This window comes from Brassica napus, chromosome C8, assembly GCF_020379485.1.
Source record: "Brassica napus cultivar Da-Ae chromosome C8, Da-Ae, whole genome shotgun sequence".
Lineage (NCBI taxonomy): Eukaryota > Viridiplantae > Streptophyta > Magnoliopsida > Brassicales > Brassicaceae > Brassica > Brassica napus.
Window position 1 is genome coordinate 21,866,782 of NC_063451.1, and position 17,712 is coordinate 21,884,493.

The following is a 17,712-nucleotide window of genomic DNA, read 5'->3' on the forward strand; positions in this document are numbered from 1 at the left end:
TAAGCATTTCTTAACACGTATAAGCATTAATAGGTAGTTAAACTGGGCATGCCAGAGAAATTTTGTCAAGATCGTCTAATCGACATGTGCCATAAAATTTCTACTTGAAAGACACCTTCAGTATTTGTTTTAAAATTTACTTAAAAAATAATAAAGTAAATTTTAAAACAAATACGCAAGGTGTCTCTCTCAAGGCAAAAAACAAGTGTTTCTCATATAAAAAATTACTCAGATGATGATTGTTTCCATTAGTTTTTGGTTTTAGTTTTTAATTTTTGATTTTGGTTTTTGGATTTTAACTTTTAGATTTTGGCTTTTGATTTTCAGCTTTTAGTTTTGTTTTTTGGTTTTTGTTTTTAGATTTTGGTTTTGCTGTATTCTTAGTTTTTTTTTTATAAAATAAGCAATACATTATTTTAAAATAATATTTTTTAAAAAAATTACCATTAAAATTTATCAAAATATAGTGGCTGTTATTTAAAATAAAAACATTACCATGTTTTAAATTATTTTATTTTTAAGTGTTTACTTAAATATAATTAGTAAAATATCTATAAATTATAAAAATTAAAATATTTTGAAACTATTTATAAATTTTATTACATAAAATATTTTTCGTTTTTTTGAACTTGAATGGCTATTTTTCAAATTAATATAATATATTATATTAATAAAATATTTTAAATTTTATAATTTTTAGTTGTTGTTTAGTATGTATAGTAAAATTATTCAATAATTTATTTATAGATATTAATAATTAATTGGTTACAACTAATACTAAAATTATCTATATTTATTTACATATATGAAACACATAAATTATTTTACATTAATGTTAAATGATAAAAAAATGTATGGGAATTTTATCTTTATGAAAATAATATTTACTTAATTATTAATTAATTAAAATATAGTATTTTATACAAAATAAACAGAATTTGTTTTTATATTGAAAACCCACAAAATTTGGGTTTTGGCTTTTCTTCACAAATTGGTTGAAATTTTGAAAAACTAGTTTCCCTAAATTTTAGGGAATCTATTTGTTAAAAAACTTGATTGGCAAATGAAATGGTTTTTACAAAAACAAAAACTAAAAACTAAAACTTTATTGGATAAAAAATGGTTTTTACAAAAGCAAAAACCAAAAACTAAAACAAAAACTACAAACAATCAACCTTTATTTCTTGAAAACATATGTAAATTATATCACAAGATATCCAATAGATACTATTATATAGTGTAAAGTAAAAGATGATAACTAATTTGATTATTATTATATGTATGTTGACATATAAAATTTTAATAAATAAAATGTATAAGGGAGAGTCAATATTTTGTATAAATGTACTATCCTTTGTTTCTATAGTTTATTTTAATGAAATTGCATCATATATACACAAATTCTTCTCAAATTAAGTCAATACCTTAAATTCCACATCATTGTGTCTTTGTTGTTGGACAGAGTCAATATTTTGTAGAAATGTACTATCTTTTATTTTTATAGTTTATTTTAATGAAATTGCATCATGTATACACAAATTCTTCCCAAATTAACTCAATACCTTAAATTCCACATCATTTTGTCTTCGTTGATGGACATAAAACTTATCCCACGAAAGATAGTTTGCTAATTGCATCATTTTTTGGGAGTTTTAAGCCAATTCACTCTATTTTAATAAGATTTTTCGCATACTATGTTCTATGTATATATCTAATACTTATCATTACTATACATATATCTAATACTCGGACAAGATTTATTTTGCTCATGATATATGTTTGATTCGATATTGTTTTTATGTTAATTATTTTATTCTAGATATTTTGTTGAAACAAGTGGACAATGTATGTGTGTCTGAAAGGCCGAACATGTAAGCCATAATGTTTCTCAAATCTCGACTCTTCTCTTCCTCTTCTATACAATCCAATGAGCGCACACAGTTAACATATACGTATTCGGGTTTTGAATTTAACTACCAAACTACACAAATAGATTCCAATATATTATTCAGAAGAACACAAAACCAAATAATGAATATTTTTTTAATAGAAGGAATTTAAAACCATTAAAAAGAAGAAGAAACATTTGTCGGTACAAACTCTGTCTTGCCCATACTCTCAGTCTGCTTGACATTGATGAGCATTATCTGTTTGATATGTTTTCTGTCCTTTTTCAAACTTGTTGTTTCTTATTTTTTTTTAAATCAACTGGGATAGTTATATAATTGTTTTTTATGTTGCATGGATCACGTTACTATTTTTGTTTTTTTTTTCTCTGAAATATATACTTAATACATATAAAAAACTAGGTGTTTTCATGCACTATGTGCAGTGATAAAATTTTAAATTATATTTAAAAATAAAAATTTGTTAATATTTTAGATTTTATTATTTTAAAATAATATTTTAATAAAATATTAAATACTAATTTAGTTAAAAATAGAATTAAAATAAATAATTTGATTTATTTTAAATTATATTCAAGTTATATTTAAAACTATAATTTACATAGATTTTCATTTATTTTTTATGATAAATTAAATTACTTTAAAACAGTAAAACTGATATAATTTTTTTTATAATTATCAAAATTAAAAATTAAAATTAATTCCTAAAATTTGTAGATATCAAAAATAAACAAATGATATTACGATTAAAAATTTAATTTTTTTTAAAAAAAAGATTGTATAACATTTTGAAAATATTTTTTAATAATAAAATTTTAATGATTATAAAAATATATTTAAATACTATTTCGAAATTTTAAAATCTTTTATATTTCCCTTGTCATATTGACGTATTTGAATAAATTTATTTTAACGATGATTTATGTGTTATTACAATATTATCAAAAGTTACCAAAAATTGAAATTAACATTAAACATAGTTGTCCATGTCATTTTTAACTATAAGCCATGTCATCAATTTTAGTATGTCATGTCACTTTTTTTTTTCTTTTTTTTGGTGAAAGTGATTATGGAAATGACATGTGTAAAATCACTTCACAAATAATGTCTAGGGGATTACCATATTATCAAAAGTTACCAAAAATTGAAATTAACATTAAATGTAGTTGTTCATGTCATTTTTAACCATAAGTCATGTCATTAATTTTAGTATGCTATGTCACTTTTTTTTGCGAAAGTGATTATGGAGATGACATTTGTGAAGTAACATGGATTGTTGAAAATACATATGCAATATATACCAACGCTCTTCTGAAAGAAACTTGCTTTACTTCTCTGGTATAGTAATTTCATTGACATTATTTGTGAAGTGAGTTTAGAAATGGATCCAACGAAAAGATCTAGAATTATAAACCATTTGATGTCACTTCCACAATTTATGAGATTGTTGACATTTATAACTACATTTTTAGTTTTGCAGTTTTGGTTTAACCGACAGAATGTCTTAATTTTTTTTTTTTTTTTTTTTTTTGAAAAAGGGCATGACAGAATGTCTTAAATTTCACTAAAATTTTCACGCTCTTCGTTATCATCTCAACTCTCAAGCAGTATACAGCACTCGTTCCATTCTAAGAAGATCTATGTTTTAGAAATGTTTTTTTGCCAAAAATACATTTTTTACATTTTTAAAGTATTAATTAAAAGCAAATCATAAATTTCGGAAAACATAATTATGATTACTAAAATTCTATTAGTTTAAAGTTACGTGGAATAGTTAGTTATAAAAATAATGTATTGATAATCAAAATTTTGTATGTTTTATTAATATGTATAATTTTTTTAAACACATCTTCTTGAAACATAAGAGTATTAATTAAAGAAAAAACACCGTCAAAGTATATCAAAACTTTCAAAGTCCAAATAGAGTTTTGCGGTTTAACTAATTTTCCACCTACATGCATTTATCATTTTATCCTTGTTGACAAATATACATCTTTATCAGAGACAATTTTCTTCATCATGATGCTTTCTATGCAACTAGATTAAGCTTGCGCGGAATAAACATTATATATAAAAATTACTTTATGTATTATATGTTCTTACATATTATAAAATAATAAATATATATTGAATAATTAAAAGTCAGTAACTATTACATATATAATTAAATTGGTGCGAACATATAAATCAATTTTATTAATCCAAACAATTTTTAAAAAAATTTGATAGGATATGTAATTAAATTTAAATGATATTAACATACATAGTATATTTTTAATATTAATGTCTATTAAATGATGCTTTCTACTCATATGTTTTTTTGATCATGTGTATCTTTAATAGCAAAAACTTTAAATTACTGATAACAAAATTTTCATTGTGCGATTAATAATTTTAGTAATTTATAATTTTAAAAAAATTTATCAATGTTAGTTCAAAACTTTTATCAAAAAAAATTTATTCAAAGTAAATTTTGAAATTAAAATATTTATTTATTCAATATGGTTTATAATTTAATTTCGAATGATATATATACATATATATATATATATATATATATATATTTAAAATCTTAATGATTAATTAAATTAAACATTTATTTATATGATTTTGTAATCATTTGTATTTTGTCGTTAAAAAATTTTTAAACCATGAATCGCAAAATTTGAATGTGAGACTTTTAACAGTTTTAGTAATTTATAGTCGTTTTTTAAAATTCAAAATATAACATATAAAAAAAATCTAAATTTTTATTATATGGTTATTGTGATTTTTTTTAAATTATTTTAATAGTTTAAAATTAAACAAATTTGATAGAAGATACATTATTTTTTTATCAGATCTTTATTATTCAAAATCATTAATTGTCATATATACTTTAGTCACATTAGGCAATTCCGTAATCTTTATTTAAGGAAATAATAAATGACATTAATAATGAATTTATGATTAGTTTAATAAAAAGCTTATTATATAATTAGATGGACCAACATATTTCTCTAATAATTCTAAGAATCATCCTAGTGATGACACGTGGCTACAAAAATAAGTTGTAATGTTTCACAAATAATATATAGGGGATTAAACTTTTATTTATATGATTTTGTAATCATTTGTATTTTGTCATTAAAAAAATTTTAAACCATGAATCGCAAAATTTGAATGTGAGACTTTTAACAGTTTTAGTAATTTATAGTCGTTTTTTAAAATTCAAAATATAACATATAAAAAAAATCTAAATTTTTATTATATGGTTATTGTGATTTTTTAAATTATTTTAATAGTTTAAAATTAAACAAATTTGATAGAAGATACATTATTTTTTTATCAGATCTTTATTATTCAAAATCATTAATTGTCATATATACTTTAGTCACATTAGGCAATTCCGTAATCTTTATTTAAGGAAATAATAAATGACATTAATAATGAATTTATGATTAGTTTAATAAAAAAACTTATTATATAATTAGATGAACCAACATATTTCTTTAATAATTCTAAGAATCATCCTAGTGATGACACGTGGCTACAAAAATAAGTTGTAATGTTTGACAAATAATATATAGGGTATGAGATTTTATGTAGAAAAGACAAAACTAACTATCGGTTCTTGTTCCTCTTCTTCTCTGTTTGGCTGATCATTGTTTGTTGATAGGAATTGCGGAAACTTGTTCGGAATGTACAGTTGGTTCATGAGCAAGAGAAAAGGCATTGATGAAAGTGAGCGGAGTGAATTGTTCTTATGAATAAACATGTCTTGATCAATGCATTGTCTATTAAACCAAATAACCAAAGGATTCGCTTTTATCTCTAGAATCCAAGTTGTGCTGCTTTTACATAATCAATCAAAAACCAAATTAGTAAAAAGTAAAAACCAATCTTTGAGATACGAGTAGAATGATGTTCTGCTTTTAACTTAAGAGGGAAGAAAAAAAACCATCAGAAGTGAAATATTCTACAGTTCGTCCTTTATTGGTGTCTCTTTCTCAACGGGTTCGGCTTCAATGTTCAGACCACCATCTGATTTCGTCTTCCTCACTGGTCTCTGTTTCCTCTGCCTCGACTTCCTCTTCAGGTACTGCATCAGGGCTTATCTTCAGGCTGCTCTTGACGGAGTTGTAAATACGGCCCGCAAAGTCTTTTGGGTCGTTGAGTATGAATCCACTCTCGATCAAAGCCGTCTGGTACATGAGCTGTGCTGTTTCTTTCACACTCCCATCCTGAGAGAATTTTCGTCTCGGTCAAACTGATTTAAACCAATATAGAAAGGAATTTTGATGAGTCTAATGTTTGTTTTTACCTCTGGGTCGCTTGCAACTCTATCCTTGAGTTCTTTGATGATAGGGTGACGCAGGTTGATCTCGAGGACTCTCTTTCCACGCATGTAAGCTTGCTTCTTAGCATCTGAGAGAGTTTGTGACTGCATGATCCTCTCCATGTTTGCACTCCATCCAAACTTGGACGTTACGACTACGCATAGAGTGTCAGCCAACCGGTTGCTGATTTTGACATCGTCCACGTTCTCACCAGCGAGACTCTCTTTCCACCACTTTGTCAGATCCTTGAATGCTTCTTTCAGCTCCTTGACTTTTGAGTCTTTCCCAACCTTGAGTCCTTCTTTTGACACGTTCTGAAACTTCTTGTCCTCGTAATCCATCAGGTATTGCATCAAGTATTCATCAACGGGGTCTGTGAAGAAGATGACCTGGGAACACAAGTATTGGAAACGTGTGATGCGAGCTGCCAATCAAATAAAGAAGAATTATTCGTTTTCTATGCAAACCTCATAGCCCTTTTTGATGAGCCTCTCCAGGAATGGAGATTTCTCCAGCTGTTTCTTGCTGCTTCCTGTAATGTAGAATACGTCCTTTTGCCCCTTTTTCATTCTCTTGATGTACTGATCCAGGGAAGTCAATTTTCCATTGGACTTTGTTCTGGAATAGCAAAGTGTTAATCTTTAGCTAATAAGAAGACAGATGTGTATTAAAGAAATATAGAAAGAACTTACGTCTCAAAACGAAGAAGTTTTGCCAGGCGGTTCCTGTTAGAAGCATCTTCAATGATGCCAAGTTTAATCGACTTGCCAAAATCCTTCCAGAACTTGGTGTATTGACCCTTCTTCTCATCATTCTCACCAGACTTCTCCATGTCTGTGTGCCAACAAGTTTAGTACACATTTGGTTCGATATTAAGAAGCTTGTTATGTTGAATACCTTTTTTGTCATCATCATGGACCTCATCAGGGTCTTCTTCAGCAAGCTTGCGGATCATATCAAGTGTCTTTCGGATAAGATTCTTCTTTATTGTCTTTAAGCTGCTGTGTTGTTGAAGCATTTCTCGCGATACATTTAGAGGCAATGTGTCAGAGTCAACAAGACCCTACAGAAGTAAGCTCACATTAGGGACTCAGCTCTTGAATTTGTATTGAAGGTAAAACTTAATCTGTCTTGCAGTTAGTCATCTACCTTCAAGAAACTCAAATATTTAGGCAGAAGCTCATCAAACTCATCCGAGATGAAAACCCTCCTAACAAAGAGCTTCAAGTTCGCCTTGTTGCTGTTGTAGTAGCTCTCGTACTGATCATGAGCAGCTTTCGGAGGAACATACAACACAGCCTTGAATTCAACATCACCTTCAGCATTGAAGTGACTCCAAGCCGTTGGCTTCTCCTCAGAAAAATCCTGTATAGCGACTACGGTTAGGAAAATCCACACGAGGATCATACACCAAGTGAGTGTACAACAAGTATTATTTGCTCTCGCTTGATTTTCACCTTTGCGAGAGAGTGGTAGAATTTAGTGTACTCTTCGTCCGTCACCTCCTTTGGACTTCTCAGCCACATAGCCTTAACATCATTCAAAAGCTCCCATTCATGAACTGTTTCTTTCACCTTCTTGGTTTTCTGCTTTTTCTCACTGTCTTCCTCTTCGGCATCTTCTTCCTTCTCTTCCTCGGTAGAGGTGGTTTCTGAAACGACGTACCGTTACTAAAGACAATAAAGCAGAAAATTATAATTGCACTCGTTCATTATAACTCACCACTTTCCTCTTCCGCTGATTCATCTTCCTCAACTGGGACCTCAGTTTCAACCTCTTTGCTGGCCCAGAGGTGGATAGGGAAGTTAATGAATTCAGAATATCTCTTCACCAAATCCTAGTAGTAGACATTGATGATCATAAGCAACCACAATGAGACAAATAAACAGAGATTTTTACTTCCAAACTTATCAATTCTATTAGTCACCTTGAGTTTACTCCCCTCTAGGTACCCCCCAGCATCATCTCTAAGATGTAATCTAATCTCAGTTCCACGTCCAAGAGGCTCATTCCATGTATCCTCGGAAACAGTAAATTTACCGTCAGCCTTTGATTCCCATACATGCCTGATTACGGAAAAGAAGTTATCAGCAAATCTTTCCAGATGAAAACACATGCAAACAAGTATATTTCAAACTCTCTCCGGAATCAACTTACTGGTTGTCATCACTGTGCTTGCTTATGACTTCAATGTAGTCAGCCACAAGATATGCAGAGTAGAATCCAACTCCAAATTGTCCAATAAGGTTCAAATCCCCGCTCGATTGCATTTTCTCAACCAAGACATTAAATACATTGATTTTTTTACTGATCCGGACTGTTATAAATGACAACGTATCAGCACATACCTGAGGTTCCAGACTGTGCTATGGTGCCAAGGTTCTTGATCAGATCTTCCTTAGTCATTCCAATTCCCCGGTCTCGAATAGAAAGTATCTTCTTGGCTTTGTCTAGCTTAATCTGCAGATCATCACGTTGTTAGAGAACTTAAAGACCTCTCAAACCCCAAAGTAGTACTAACCTGGATCTCAAGCTTAGCAGTGTCACCTTCACCCAAAACGTCTTTGTCAGTGAGTGCAAGGAACCTAATCTTATCCAAAGCCTGAAGATATACAAACACAAACACAAAAACAGACACTTATAATCTCCCAATTCAGACTAGCTCTCAAAAAAAGCAATAACAAGCTTACATCAGAGGCATTGGAGATCAACTCTCTCAAGAAAATGTCCTTGTTACTGTACAGAGAGTTGATGATAATGTCCATAAGCCGAGAAACCTCAGCCTGAAACTCAAACTTCTCCCCGCTACTGCGAAGTGACTTCTTTGAGATCGATTCAGACTCCTCTGCCAATTAAACGAATTCGAAATCATCCGAGAGATTCATGAATTATTATCGAACGTATGAGACTAACCTACGAACAACATCTGAATCAGTCGATAAACCCCCGTGACCGCCGAGTTTCTTCTCCACCTTCGGTGGATCAGTAACCTCGTCGGAACTATCTTCTGCATTCGCGTGTAGCTTTCTTCCTAATGATAGAAACATTACAAAACTCGCCATTATAGCATAGAACACTTACGTATATGCGTTAGCGTTAGATTGTACCTTGATCTGGAAGAAGGAAAAGTAGGGAGAAAAGGAACAACACGGACACGATCGCCCTCTTCCTCATTGTTAAGATCGTATAGCCTCCGATACCTCTCAGACTCGCTCACTCACTCACTGATGATGGTGCAGCTCGAAGAAGAAGGAGATCCGTAAAATAGGAGATGATTCGGTTCCTGAGATGTGTCATCGTGGCAGATCCAACGGCTTAGATTTGGTGAGAAATCCACGTGGACTTTCTTATTGAAAAAAAGATTTTGAACTTGACGTGGATGTTGGACGCTTTGGATAATCTAAGTCGACAGTTATACACGTGTCGTCCTCGTTGGATGATCCGACGGCTATATTTGTTCGTAGTACACGTGGCAAGGGTTTATTGGAGGATGGGGTTTAATTTCCGTCGGGCTTCCAAAGGTAAAATGATTTCTGGATGATTCTTCTTCTACTTCCGCACGGTTATGGTTGCTAATGATTTTTTACAGTCGCTAGCAAAATCCATAGGCCAAACTGTAGTTCTTCAATAATAGAAGGTGGTTAGAGAATCTTTATTCTACTAGATAGTAACCCGTGTTTTGCGCGGGATAAGATGTCTATATTAATGTTGAAATTATATATTATGATTATGTATAACACAAGGTATACTCACTTAGATAGAACTAAAAGTATGATTGTTATTAGAGGCGAAGCCAAAGACTTTTTATAATGGGTTCACTAATATTAAAATTTAATATATGGTGTTTGTAAGTTTGAGAAGAACCTTTGAAAAATAATTTTTTATATTTCGCCTATCACGTTGTAGTAGTTATGGACTTAGGGGTTTAACACATAAAATCAAAAAAGGTGGATCAATAACATATTATAAGCAAAACAATAGCTGCGTGAAAGGAAAAAAAAAGTATAGCTCTTTTAAATTCAGAAAACATAGTTGCATAGTAAAATAAATTGAAGGTTATTTGACCCTCTAAATTGTAAAGGTTGTTCCCGATGCGACCATCACGTGAGACTTGCTGGTGGTTTGTTCCTAGAAGTTTCTTCTCATATTCAAGGTCGTCTAATGCAGAGCTCTCACGGCAGTGAAGGTGGTGACACTCGCATGCTTATATTTCTTGCTCTAGAAGACTAATACACTAAGCCGAGACGATTTACGGTGATTCAGTCTCCTCGAAACAGAGATTACCTCATCTAGCAGTAACAAAACCGAATACAACACATTTATCTAGAAATAGATTTTCAACGTTCTCTTTCAGCAATGAGAGACGGTTCTCAAGAACGTGAGTGCTCTACTAAATGCATGAAAGTAGGTATGGAGAAAAGGGTTCTTTCATTAACACTTGGTATCGTACTAAAGTTTCATCGCTTTGTCGTCTCTACGGATCTATCGACTTAAAGGTGATAGATCAGATGGGTTACCGTTTTTAACATATACGTATAGAGGAATAATGAATCTTTATTAATGCTATGATTATATTAAGAGGATTGATAAATCAACTAATCGAACTTGAAGCTGAAGGTTTATCACATAAAAGTGTTCGTCGAGAAAAGTATAGATGGTATAAAGTTCTTTTAAAGGAATGTTAGTGTGAACGCATTAAATTCACAGTTTTGGTGAGAAACGTTCTTTGCGTGACACCTAAGCATTTTATTAAATAAAAGCTTCTCGTGAAGCCACGTCATCATGTCACATTCCTTGCCAATAAATTTTTAAGGTAAGTTTTAAAAATGTTTCTAGTTTAATATACAGGGGATTAGCTGACCAACTTTAGTCGGCAAGTACACGTTTAAACTTTTATAATATATACTTTTTATTTACAAAATAAAAGGCTAAAAGACAAACCCCACACGGTTCTGTCGAGTCTACAAACACCATCCCTTACCTTCTTTGTCTTTCTTTCTTCTCTCATCACCGATCTGATCGAGAAATGAGTTGGTGGTGGGCAGGCGCCATCGGAGCTGCCAAGGTAATCCGATCTTCATTCACCCTCTCCTTACATAGTCACTAATCCAATAAAAATCTCATCTTTTTACAGAAAAAATTCGACGAAGATGAGCCAACACAAACCTACGAGAGCGTCGCACTCATCATCGGCGTCACGGGCATCGTCGGAAACAGCCTTGCGGAGATTCTTCCTCTCTCCGACACACCCGGCGGTCCGTGGAAAGTCTACGGCGTCGCTCGCCGTCCTCGTCCCACCTGGAACGCAGATCATCCCATCGATTACATCCAGTGCGACGTCTCCGACGAAGAAGACGCGAGATCGAAGCTTTCGCCTTTAAGAGACGTCACGCACGTGTTCTACGTCACGTGGACCAACCGATCTGTGGAGAGCGAGAACTGTAAGGTTAACGGCTCTATGCTCCGTAACGTCCTCCGCGCGGTTGTACCTAACGCGCCGAATCTCCGGCACGTTTGTCTCCAGACCGGGACGAAGCACTACCTCGGCCCTTTCGATAGTGTTGGCAAAGCTGTTGATCGTCACGAGGCGCCGTTCACGGAGGATATGCCGAGGCTGAAGGTCGACAACTTTTACTACACTCTTGAGGATGTTCTGTCCGAAGAGATTAAGATGAAAGAGAGTGTGACTTGGTCTGTGCATAGACCAAACACTATATTCGGATTCTCTCCGTATAGTTTGATGAACATTGTGGGGACTCTCTGCGTCTACGCAGCCATCTGCAAGCACGAAGGGTCTAAGTTAGTTTTCCCTGGGAGCAAGGAGGCGTGGGAAGGTTTCACGACGGCGTCAGACGCTGACTTGGTCGCCGAGCAGCAGATTTGGGCTGCGGTTGATCCTTACGCCAAGAACGAGGCCTTTAACTGCAGCAACGCTGATGTTTTCAAGTGGAAACATCTGTGGAAGATTCTTGCTGAGCAGTTTGGGATAGAGGAGTATGGATTCGAGGAAGGGAAGAACGTGGGGTTGGTGGAGATGATGAAAGGGAAAGAGAGAGTGTGGGAGGAGATGGTGAAGGAGAATCAGTTGCAGGTGAAGAAGCTTGATGAGGTTGGTGTGTGGTGGTTTGCTGATGTTGTGCTTGGTGTTGACGGGATGATTGATAGTATGAACAAGAGCAAAGAGTATGGCTTTCTTGGTTTCAGGAACTCTAACAACTCTTTCATCTCTTGGATTGATAAGTACAAGGCTTTCAAGATTGTGCCTTGATTCATCTTCTACATAGCATACACTTGGATGTTTATTTCTCTTGTTTCTTCTTTGTTTCATGTCTATGTTTCTCCCAAAATCTCAGTTCTGTGTTGTCTGTTTTTGAATATTCCTTTTCTAGTCTTGTAAACCCTTTGTTACCCTTTCGAAATTCTAATATTTTGGGACAGTTTTCGCATCATAACCATTACAAGTTGTAATAAAAATATATTGGACAATCCTGCAAGAGCATTAAGGTTAGGAACACCAGATTCTGTCTTCAAAATAGTGTATTGCTCGCTATGGTTCCACTAGTGGTGTCTATTAGCCGCATAGTGAAATTGTTAGCTGCTTCCAAATCATAACAATGCAAGCTGGTTAGAGAGAGTATACAACACTGGCTGTGATAAAAGTTCACTTGGAATGATCTCAAATCTTTCTCCTTCAACTTCAAAGTAAAGAGAATTTGCTTATTTTTGGTTTAACTGCAACCCGGTCTAGCCATTAGCTTGCTGTTACTAGGAGGATATAAGTTCCTTTGCTTGATTCACATGTCTTAGCATTATCTACACACATAAATCAACCAATCTATTCCATACACACACTGCTGCAACTCCTCCATCCCAAAAAGACCAAATGAAAAGCTTAAGCCATTGGTTGAGGATAATGAATCATGTAGAACACTAGACAACCAAAGTTGCACCAAACAGTACCAAAAGGCTAAGATCAAATGAAAAGCTTAAATTCCTTCTCCATTTGCATTAAAATAATTCTTCTTTTCCTGAAATGGCCTTTAATAAACAGGCCTTAATTTCTAATTTGCTTCCAGCCTTCATATTTTCAGTACCGGTACTGTACCAAGCAAGTATTTTCATTCATAGATAGCACCAGCTCTAAGACAAGGGAATATGTAATCTTTGGCGAACTCTTCTGTGAGATCCTTAACAACCAACTGAGAAGCACCACTAGCCTTAGCCTTTTGTTCCAAACCGTCCAACTCTTCTATGCCCTTCATATCAAAGCAGTTAGTGGGTTGAGAAAACATAAGTCGAATGCTACATAAAACTTCATCCCTCAACTATAATAGTCATCATTTAGCACTTATGCAGTGTAGTACCTGACCAACATCTGCGGTGTAACACACAACTTCACAACCATAGTTCTCCCTGCGAAACAAACACTTTCATGTATAAGACTAGTGGACGGATTATACAAATAGCATCAAAGCTATCTGAATTCTTGCTAGAGATCAAAATGAACTAAACATACTTAAACCATGGCACGATGACAGAGGTGTCTAAGCCTCCACTGTAAGCTAGAACGACCTTTTTCAGTTTGCCACGAAGCCTGACCGGCATCCTTTGAATGAGAAGTTTTGTCATCACAAGAGAGGACAGCTCGAATAGCTGTGCATTATTGAAGATCACAAAGTAGTTAAAACATACATGAAGCTTAATCTAACACATTAAAATTTTATCACACAGGAATAAAGAATGTCTTTTAAGTAAATGGGCAGATTGAGTGTAACACTAACTTCACATTGACTCTTGTAGGTCTCTGATAGTGTTACAAAAAAGACTAATACAACAGACCTTTGAGATCATGATTTTTATTGTATGTGATGGCAATTAATTGATAACAAGTGCAATAATGATCTGGTTTAGCTAAGCCATTGTCCATCCTTTTTTGGTACTTATAAATTGTAAAATCATTATAGCTAAAGATACCAAACCGGAAAAAAAAAATCAGCTGATACAAAGTCTCTTTTCATGCTACAAAATTTCGCAAATTGCAGTCAATTACATGTGTCATATTTTGATAACCAGATCAAACAAAAGCTGAAGAAGCTAAGCCTTTGTCCATTTTCTTTTCCTTATCCAGATAAATTTTCAAATAGCTAGCGTTAACCAAACTAAACCGGTTGATTATGAGTTTTCTAAATTGCAATAGTATTATATTGAGTCTATATGTTTGAATTTTATTAATGATTTACTAGAACGAGTTCATCCTAATACTCCCTCCGTTTTTTAATATAAGTCGTTTTAGAATTGTGCACACAAATTAAGAAAATCATTAATTTTTTATATTTTCTAAACAAAAACATCATTAATTATTTACCTAACTACAAATCAACCAATAATAAAATAGAATGTATATTATCATTGGTCATATAACATTAAGTATTAATAAGTTTTACATAGAAAACCGAAAAACGTCATATAATTTGGAGCGTAAAAAATTCCTCTAAAACGACATATATTAAAAAACGGAGAGAGTATTATACAAGGACCTAATAGGATTTTGAACGTAAAGCAAATATATGTACCTGTTGATCAAAAAAAGAAGCAAATATATATACCTAAATAGTACAATATTAACTGAAATCTTTTACTTTCTCACAAATTTTGATATTATGTAAATATATTTTTAACAATTAAACAATTTTGAAAATAATTTCCAATTTTAGTGCAGTTATTAATAAAGAACAAACTATTGAATTTGCAAAGGATGTGGAATGGTAAAAATACAAGAGAGTATGATCTAGGGAGCTAACCAATTAAGCTATTTATGCAATTGGACTGATATAGCTAAATATTACAACGTATGAAACTTACTAATTAATTTAATTTTTTCTTTTAAAACATAAACAAATCTCTTTTTTTTTTCTCCTTGTCTCTTAACTTCTTCAACGATCAAAAATGGTAGATGAACCAACACTATCGAGGCTTGTCCAAGTAAGTAATAGAAGATCCATATTTGTTCAAGAGAAGAAAGATGTTGGACAAAGGCAAGTTCAATATGTCAGATAATTTTAAAACTAAGTTTCCACAATTGAAGAAAGTCTTCCATTGGGAAGTGTACATTTGGAAAATGTATAACAATAAGTTATCTACTCTATACTTAGCTAATCTTTTGATATGTCTTTTTTTTTATCTCGTCTCTTTTTTTTTTTTTTTGATAAACCGTGGGTTTCCGGCGACCGTGGTCAACCGACTATTCCCACGAGGTCCACGGCACTCCACGTATTCTTGGGATTTAACCCTAGCCCGGATGGCCAACGCGAGTCGAACCTGCGGGGAGCGTATTGGTTCTGGACCTCAACTACCTCTAGGCCAACCGCGTTGGTTTTTATCTCGTCTCTTCTTAAGAAGACAATTTAATTTTTCATCGTAGTTTTGTTGTGCATTTGATTTCAATCGTTCATCTGTAATCTTTTTTTTCATTTTTGTTAATTATATATACTTAATTTTTTTTAATATATATGTAGAAACTAAAAGGATAAAAAGATTGTGAATTTGTAATGATCATTAATTAAAAGCGGTGATTATTAGTTGTTCATGATAAAATTGTTAGTACTTTTGTATAACAGTAAATTTGATGAAACTATCTTTACAAACAGTACTTGAAGTTAGATTATTTTATAAATTTCTAATGTGGTCCTTTCCAATTTCCATTTTCTATAATATTGGATAAAATGTGTGTAAATGATACATTTTACAATATTTGCGTAGGATTTTAAAAGTTTGGACATGTACTGAAACTGTTTTATGCAAGCCCTCAAGATGAGGTATTTTGGTTATTAGAATCAAGGGTTTTAGGTTTCACCTCTTGGGGGGTTTTGGTTTCAAATGTTTTGGTGATTAACATGTAGTTTATGGATCATGGTTCATGGCTTTATGTGAGGCTCAATTGTGTCTGTTTTCCTGACCGATCTCTTTTAAATGTGCTTTTTTAGCAAAGTGCCTGATTTGCTGATATGTCCAGCATTACACATATTGTAAACTTGCAATGGAGTGCTCAAACACATCCTACATATGATGACTTTTGTAATGCTAATGCTAAGGAGACTGATTAAGAGAGCCATGTAAATTAGTATACTGACCACTTTAACTAGTAGATGTGCCCTTGCTGAAGTTTCTTTAAATCAGAATAGATATTAAAGGAAGGGTGTGTATTAGAATTAACCATATAATATCGGTAGAGACTGTTGATCATTTCTCTGGTTTATAGGCAAACTGATGATTCATTGACCCTATAACAATAAAAATTGAAGTTTCATTCTAGTAGTTGATAAAGTGCTTATATCCTGAAGAGTAAAAGTCTTGCAAAAGATTGAATGGCCCATAGATCTTTTAATCATAATGCAATTTTGGAAAACACCTCTTACGTTAACAAAACTCTCTTCTTATTGTCTTCACTGTTAAGCAAACAAACAATAAAAAAACGTAAGATTACAATTACCTTGTTAATGAATTGTTGCGAGTTACTCCTATTATGATTATCTTTGAGAAACATATTTTTATGCAAAAGAATAGGTCTGCCTTTGTATTCCCAATGGCCCTTCTTCAGTCCATTCCTGCTTAAAACACTGGAATCACCTTTCCCTTGCAGCTGTCAGTAGCCTGGGACGAATCGGATATCCGGGCAATTTTAAGAAATCCGGATCCTTATCCGGCAGATCCATAAATTTTACTATCTTTATCCGAATCCGGGGTTCGCGGATATCCGGGTGTCGGATATCCTTCTAAAAATTATAATATCCGGCGGATATCCAGATCCGGATTTGGATCCTTAAAATAAATAAAAAATAATATTAATATATATATATATATATAAAATATTAACAATAATTTAAAAATAAAAAAATATAATGTTTTTAATTATTTCTATGTATAATATTATAAAATTTACATAAAATTATATATACTATTATAAAAATGAAAATTTATTAAATAAAATTAGTTTTTATATATAGATATTATTATTTTGAAATAATTATTAATAATATTTACGGATCCGGATATCCGAACTAAAAAATCAATATATCCGGATCTGGATTCGACTTTGACGGATCCAATATTTTATTATCCGGATCCGGATTCGGCCTCTCCGGATATCCGGATTTTCGGATCGGATCTCGGATCGAATCCGGATCTCGCATAAAAGTCTGAGGCCCCTAGCTGTGAGTAGTGCGAAATGGTACAAAAAAAAAAAAAGAGAAGTGGGTGGGCTTTACGAATCCAGCGGCCCATCCATCTTCAGTCTCCTTTTAGAAACTTCAACTGGGTCCCACTTTTTTTCCTCACTCGTGTCTCCACCTTCTCTTATCTGCTTCTCCTATTTTTTTTTTTTTTCCCAAATTGAAAACTTTATATATAACAAAAGGCTTTTACAACCATCAAGAGCATATCCGATTACGATTCCACAAACCTCCCCAACAAAAACCGTTATGATACAT

The 17,712-nt window shown here is 32.6% G+C and overlaps 1 protein-coding gene and 1 pseudogene across 1 annotated transcript; one reads left to right on the forward strand and one right to left on the reverse strand.

The window, feature by feature from the left end:
- Positions 1-5,865: 5,865 nt before the first annotated feature.
- Positions 5,866-9,486, reverse strand: LOC106427813 (annotated as a pseudogene).
- A 1,612-nt stretch (positions 9,487-11,098) lies between these two features.
- Positions 11,099-12,663, forward strand: LOC106427862 (3-oxo-Delta(4,5)-steroid 5-beta-reductase). Its single transcript, XM_022708067.2, has 2 exons — positions 11,099-11,291; positions 11,361-12,663. Exons 1-2 carry the CDS (start codon positions 11,253-11,255, stop codon positions 12,492-12,494), a joined length of 1,173 nt encoding a protein of 390 aa, XP_022563788.2. The 5' UTR covers positions 11,099-11,252; the 3' UTR covers positions 12,495-12,663.
- Positions 12,664-17,712: the final 5,049 nt, after the last annotated feature.

What these genes read in the sequence shown, in the direction of transcription:
- LOC106427862 (XM_022708067.2), top strand. Translation starts at nt 11,253, where the DNA reads ATGAGTTGGTGGTGGGCAGGCGCCATCGGAGCTGCCAAG. An exon ending in GCGCCATCGGAGCTGCCAAG is followed by an intron (nt 11,292 to 11,360) that starts GTAATCCGATCT and finishes ATCTTTTTACAG; the next exon opens with AAAAAATTCGACGAAGATGA.